At 41.1% G+C, this 7,672-nt stretch overlaps 1 protein-coding gene across 1 annotated transcript; it reads right to left on the bottom strand.

Annotated features, from left to right (window-relative positions):
• Positions 1–6,074: 6,074 nt before the first annotated feature.
• On the bottom strand, positions 6,075–7,019 carry LOC125379208 (inactive histone-lysine N-methyltransferase 2E-like). Its single transcript, XM_048395439.1, has one exon. It carries the CDS (start codon positions 7,017–7,019, stop codon positions 6,075–6,077), a length of 945 nt encoding a protein of 314 aa, XP_048251396.1.
• Positions 7,020–7,672: the final 653 nt, after the last annotated feature.

Genomic DNA, 7,672 nt, shown 5'->3' with positions numbered 1-7,672 from the left:
CGCTAAATACAATTATGTTTATTCCTAATGCAGGATATTTACCATCCCCAAACACACTCGCGTGATAACCTCTATATATTTCATACAGATTCAGGGCTTCGTCGGTTAACCTAGAGCATATTCAAGGTTATATTGCTTATGTCAATTACTCATCTAAGCAGGGACTGCATAAACATATTCAAGATTGACATTGAGCTGAACATTTAACATCTGTATCAAAACCGAGCTAAAACACTAACACTTATTAACAGGGCTGGGTGAGTTGACATTCGATGAGATGGTAACAGCATTTCTCTTGTGTTTCATAACATATCCCTCGTGACTTTCGACATCGTTTTTATTTCACAGCATATCTTGTATGTCTTACAGCCAGTCTATTTCACAGAAAGTCTCGCATCTCTTTCGACGTCGTTTGTGTTTCCAGCATGTCTCTTGTGTCTTACGACGTCGTTTGTGTTTCCAGCATGTCTCTTGTGTCTTTCGACATGTTTCAGTTTAAGACCTTATCTCTTGTGTCTTTCGGCATGTTTGTGTTTCCAGCATGTCTCTTGTGTCTTTCGACATGTTTGTGTTTCCAGCATGTCTCTTGTGTCTTTCGACATGTTTGTGTTTAAGACCGTTTCTCTTGTGTCTTTCGGCATGTTTGTGTTTAAGACCTTATCTCTTGTGTCATTCGACATGTTTGTGTTTCCAGCATGTCTCTTGTGGCTTACGACGTCGTTTGTGTTTCCAGCATGTCTCTTGTGTCTTTCGACATGTTTCAGTTTAAGACCTTATCTCTTGTGTCTTACGACGTGTCGTTTGTGTTTCAGATCACGTCTCTTGTGTCCACTACCTATCAATGTTGGCTGGCATGGGATACGTTCTGGCACGGTAATTATAATATTTGCTTTCCTAGTTAGGTGTTTGAAAGGGTCAAGTTCGCTCTCATAGAGTGTTCAAGTATAAGCCCGAACACGGGAAAAAAGTTCACATGAATAAGAATAAATTTCAGTATGATGTCGCAAGACATGTCGCATGTGTTTAGCTGCTTGTAAACCGGTTGTCAGTACTGTCGGGTACGACCGCTTGCGCCATTGTACACACATGTGCAAATTTGCATACGTATCGCTACACGTATGTCAAGCTGTAGCGTGAGCGCATGTATATTTACATACGTGATGTCATTTGCCCGGGAGACAGTTATATGTCCATAAAGAGTAGATACACAAGCCATACAGTATACAACAATAGATTCCTTCTTTCTGACATGAACAAGTGAGCAAACCCAGTCTTCTTTTGAAGTTTATTTCGCGATGATCTCTTTATACCTGCCTTTATTTTCAGCTGCCATCTCGCCAAGCCTATGTTCCTTCTTGCTCATCATGAATAGTTTCTTATTCGATAAGTAGATACTTGGGAGGTACAAAGCATGTAAGGTAACATAGTTTCTTCCGTCTCCCATAGAAAAGCGGGCGGTAGCATAGCGGTTAAAACGTCCGCTCGTTTTGCCAAAGACACGGGTTCATTCGGGCCAGCTGGGGTAGCAAAGCGGGGAATTGAGTTAAACATTTTGTGTATTAGGTAGTTATAAACTAAAACAGTATTATGCTTAAAACAGTATTCATGAGGGAAATGAGAATATTTATACGGAATATTTGCCTCATCTGGAATCATTGTATAGTGCAGTCACCAGACAAGTGTTTTTACAATAAAAACAAAAATACCTCAACAAAAAAGAAAGGAATTGAGGTTGGTGATCACCGACTATTTATTAGAAAGTGCAGTGTCAAGACTCACAAAACAATTATTAACATAGCTCTCATTTCGTTGTTGTGAGATGACCTGGTACCGCTTAAACCACCTGGAAGAGATCCTATACTTCGTTGTGAGAGCTTGGTGTGGACAGATTTGTGTGGACATTGTTTGGATGTACGTGTATAACGTTATGTTTATGCTGTTTATCGTACACACATGTTGTTGTTCGTATGTAGAATGGGGCATAAGTAGTACGTTGTTTCATAGACTGGTAGCCATTTCCCAGTCATTGTCTCGCTATCATCAGGTGTACCCTGTGAGAAACAGAACATTGTATCGGGGTAATGAACTGCATCATCTGGTATTCGAGCCATCAGAACGCAAAACAAACTTGCTGGAGCTGCCAGATTATTTTTGGTCAGAGACAGGACATTGCTTCTGCCACTCATATTCTCTGTGTTTTAATTACCAAATACATTTCTAAACAAGATTCGATCAGAATATGAACGTATATTAATCCGTCTTATTACTTTAGCTGCAACTACATGCCTGTCTGAGTCCTAGTTGTGTTGCCGTGTGTGTACGTGAGCCAGAAGGTACGGCCACAGGCAGGATGTTGTGCTCCCTCATCCGCTTGCCTACCTGTCTGCTGCTAATTGGCCTCAACTCTAAAGAGATGATATTGTATTTGAATGAACACTCAAATGTCTAGCGCGTAGACGTTGTTTGTCCTCCTCACGTGGCATTGCGTAAGCGTTATTGACGGTTCAACATAGGGGTTATAATGCGCACATGATGGCTAAAAGCTCATTGTGTGGTGTTCAACTTGTCATTGTGAATACATCATGGATTTATTACTACCGAAACTACATGTACATGTACTTGACAATTTGCAAATTCGTAACAAGTATCCACAATTTTCCCATTGCCAAACACCGATGACAGTCTATACCGAGAGAAGACAGAATCCTCTGTTTGAGACGAGTTCCACTATGTCTTTAGATTTGAACTCTTGAAAGGTTCTTGACTATTCGAAAGATTGATCGAATATGTCCGCTCAAAAGAAATAGTCGACGTCCAAAACAGGGGCCTTTTGTTTTAACATTTTGTTCCAATCCTGGATTATTCATGACTTCAAGAAAGTAATACACTAGCTACTACATGGATAGAAACTGGTATACTTCCGACAGTAATACACTAGCTACTATATTATGAATATTTCCAGGTATAGGTCAGACAGTAACACACTAGGTACTAGATGAATACTATGGTATATTTCCGAAAAGTAACACAATAGCTACTAAAAATAAGGTTCATTGAATAGGTCCGATTTGTAACACTTTAGCCACTGCATAACTAATTACTGGTATAGGTCAGTTAGTTATACACTAGCTACTATATGATGTGTTCCTGGTATAGATCCATAGTAACGCACTAGCTAGTATATGAATATATACTGGCATATATTCTGAAGTAAAGCACAAGCAGCACTATGAATAACAACTCGTATAGACAGACAGTTCTATTGCGGCTCCAAATACATACAACAGCATGATCATGCTGTATCATATTGACAATTGTTTTGGTAGCCTATTGTTTACTAAATGTAATATTCTGCTCCATAACTTAATTGCCTTTGTCATATATACAAACTACAAAGGCAATCTTCCACATTCCCAAAGAACGATGTTACGGCACTTTGATTTACCAACCTTTAATATAGATTTACAAAATTTGACATGTACAGATTCAATAGTATTGCAATATGTGGTGCCCCATATTTGAGAACCATAGCATAGAATAGGTGTTATCATACAGTCAAATATCTTAAACAAATCTGGATAACAAAGGTACTAAATTTCCTTTGGTAATTTTTAACTGAAAATATTGCCTTATTTGCTTATTTGCTCCATATTAACTTAGGGGTAAATACAAGTCCCAGGTATGTATATATAACATACTGTTTCTATAGGTATATCATCATAAAACCATTTTGCCTAAGACCTAAAAGGGCAACCATTTCTAAGCAGAATAATCTTAGTTTTATTCAGATTTACTTTCATGCCAGTACGTGTACAAAAAACCTTTTTAGTACAGTTATCTTTCTCTGCAGATGTGAACAGGCATCGGACATTGTTGAGACATCATCAGCAAACACGAGGGAGCACACATCATTAATAGACGAGGTAACAGTAATACCTTGACCACCCTCTTTCCATAAGGGTACATAACTTGTTCATGAATATAATAAATATGGGTGGACTTAAAACACATCCTTGACGGGCGCCAGTGTTACAGGTAAAACACTTAGATATACCTTTAGGGGTTCTAACACGAGCAAATGAATTATTATTCATTGTGGTGATTATATCAAAAGATTTACCCTCAATACCAACTTCACACAGTGGATGCAGGAGAACATCATGTGTTGGAGTGTCAAATGCCTTGGAACAGACAATGAAGAAGCAGTAAAATCTGCCTTTTTTCCTACTAATGCATTTTTTAACTATAGTCTGTAATGAAAAAAAAATTACCAACAGTTGAGTAATGATCCCTAAAAACAGCTTGTTGATACTTTACAGATTGAGTCTATGAGAGAAATACCTCTATAGTTGTTGGGTTCATTTTTATAGCCAGACTTGAAGAGAGGGTATATAATACCCTTACACCAGCACTCCCTTACACTGGGGAATCTGCCACCATAAAAAAATGTGATTAAAAAGGTGAGTAAGATAAGGTACTGTAAGATGTCTAGAAACTTTTCAAAAACTCAGCAGCCACACCATCTGGTCATGGTGATTTAATATTTGCAGCATTTAGTATATTAAATGAAACTTCTCGATCATGATTGGTTGATTAAGTTCTCCAGTGGGTCTAATCTAGAAGGAAGCAAATCATCATCAATATCAGGGGGAACTACATCTACTGGTTCAACAGACAGGGGTGACATGAAGTGCTGACAAGATATTGACTGTGAAATTACGCTGTTTAAGTTCTCACTAGGTACTACTAGTTTATTTTTCGGAGCATCGAAATATTGTTCCTTCTTTTCTTCTAAAGGTAACCTTAATCAAATCCCATAACTGTCTAAACTCACTTATATCCTGAACAAAATCTCTATGCTCTCTAAGAGCTCTGTATGTCTTGTTTTAGCTCCTCCAGCTCCTGGTCCCACCATGGGGGCTGTTCGTCCTGTTCAATATAACATGTTTATGTCTGGTAGGATAAATACTCTTAGTGTGAGCAGCTGCATCATGACGAAGAGTTACAAATATATGCAAAGCTTCATCTGTATTAGTGTGCAAAAAATTACATAAATCGCACAAAGACTCGCTAAATAGGTACTCAAACTGAGTGACAAAAGTATTTTTCATAATCTTTAGATCACATATATTTTGTCCACTGTTCACAAGTCATTTCCTTATAGGGGCCAGTCTAGAAGTGTTACCATGGCTACTGGAGGTACATGTAAAGGTGATAGCAAGTGAGCATAAAGGGGAATCAAGAGTAGCAATACCAAACTTGGCAATATGAGGGAATAATGATGAGGTTGTCATCCTGTAATCAACGACACCTGCGCCATTATGTGAAACACATGACCCTCATGCAGCCTACCATTGAGAGTATGGATACCAAAGGTACGGCAAAGTTCGGCTAACATAATGACGTAGTTATTATGTGTCAAATTATCCCTGGACAGTCTTAGCATATCAAACACATCGCTAGGATAGTCATCTGTATCATATATGTATTCAACCGTATCATCAGGAATATAGTCAAGACAATTTTGCATCCTTGAGTTCAAATCACCCCAAAGAAAATATGTTCATGATCATAATGTGACCTCATGATCACTGTATGAAAGTTATCTTCAATTTGAGATATACCATCAGAGTCCATGTCATTATAAATGGGCGAGTTCTCGGGCGAGATATATGTAAATAAAAGGATGATATCCCGATCCATATTCACTCGTGTGACACGAAATATTAGAGCTATACAGTTCTCAAAATGTTCAAACACACGTTTATATAACCATGTTCTTTGAGACTTTGTCTGACGAATTCTGTTACACCACCATATACGTATCTTGGCCGTGCTCCTAGCTGCCATTAAGAGTAGCCTCCCTTGCACGATCACCACTTCCGCATGTACCAGATACGAACAAAATACCGTGTGCGTTTGTTGTCACTGCATCTCTGTAGCCGGTGGGATATCTTGTTTGGAGTCGGGGAGGATCGGATCGTCGTCCCGACACACGCACACGCACACGCACACGCACACACACATCGTTGTTTTCCCGATCAAAAACAAAGGTTCCTCCATTAGTGATAAGCTTATTCTGTCTCACCTTCATATCTTTGTGTAGCCGGGCACGGTGTGATGGGTCCAGCCACAGGGCTGCTGGTGTGATGGGTCCAGCCACAGGGTTGTTGGTGTGATGGGTCCAGCCACTTGGCTGTTGGTGTGATGGATCCAGCCACTGGGCTGCTGGTGTGATGGGTCCAGCCACTTGGCTGCTGGTGTGATGGGTCCATCCACAGGGCTGCTGGTGTGATGGGTCCAGCCACTCGGCTGCTGGTGTGATGGGTCCAGCCACTTGGCTGCTGGTGTGATGGGTCAAGCCACAGGGCTGCTGGTGTGATGGGTCCATCCACAGGGCTGTTGGTGTGATGGGTCCAGCCACTTGGCTGTTGGTGTGATGGGTCCAGCCACTGGGCTGCTGGTGTGATCGGTCCAGCCACTCGGCTGCTGGTGTGATGGGTCCAGCCACTTGGCTGCTGGTGTGATGGGTCCATCCACAGGGCTGCTGGTGTGATGGGTCCAGCCACTCGGCTGCTGGTGTGATGGGTCCAGCCACTTGGCTGCTGGTGTGATGGGTCAAGCCACAGGGCTGCTGGTGTGATGGGTCCATCCACAGGGCTGTTGGTGTGATGGGTCCAGCCACTTGGCTGTTGGTGTGATGGGTCCAGCCACTGGGCTGCTGGTGTGATCGGTCCAGCCACTCGGCTGCTGGTGTGATGGGTCCAGCCACTTGGCTGCTGGTGTGATGGGTCCATCCACTGGGCTGCTGGTGTGATGGGTCCAGCCACAGGGCTGCTGGTGTGATGGGTCCAGCCACTGGGCTGCTGGTGTGATGGGTCCAGCCACTTGGCTGCTGGTGTGATGGGTCCAGCCACAGGGCTGCTGGTGTGATAGGTCAAGCCGTTCTGGATCATGATGAAGTTTATTCTTATCAGATGATTGGAGGGAATAAGAGTCCTTCCTCCATTAGAGTTCATGCAGAATAAAAAATCTAATACAAGCCAAAAGGATAAAGATTCTAATTCATATGGGATAATGGGGAAGCACATGGGTGAAGATAAATGTAACACAAATGTGTGAACTAGCAAATATTCAGACATAACAAATGAAATAATAATGTAATTAAATATATTTTACTTAAAAATTAATCTGTGATACCCTTTGTATGAAAATATTTGCTTCCAGAACAGGATGGAAAAAGATCAGAATATTGAAACGTTTCTCATCTGAAAATAAGAGACCTCCCTCAATAAGAGTTCAAACAGAATGCAAGAGGAGGGCAGGTGCGAAAGGAGTCAAGATGCTAAACAGTAATATAAAGTGGTGGACAAATCTAAAAATAGATAGGGGAAGTCCAGGTGAAGCTGGATAAATCACAGAGGCTGCAAAAGGGTGTCAATGTTGATGTCAGTTGGCTGACATTCAACTGCAGACAAGGACAACATATATATAATAAACACAACATGAAGATATGGTGATAATGCATGACTATATGTCTTACTCCACGAGGGGCGCTAAACCATAGGTGCAAATGACCATCAACTTCGACAGTGTATTTCACATCCTTGTATCGCGACTCCACTGCCACCAGTTGTTTACCACAACGTTCATCTTAAACATATACTTGGCT

Source organism: Haliotis rufescens, unplaced genomic scaffold, assembly GCF_023055435.1.
Source record: "Haliotis rufescens isolate VD_foot unplaced genomic scaffold, xgHalRufe1.0.p SCAF_14, whole genome shotgun sequence".
In the NCBI taxonomy this organism is placed as follows: Eukaryota; Metazoa; Mollusca; class Gastropoda; order Lepetellida; family Haliotidae; genus Haliotis; species Haliotis rufescens.
This window is presented reverse-complemented; position numbering and strand designations above follow the sequence as displayed.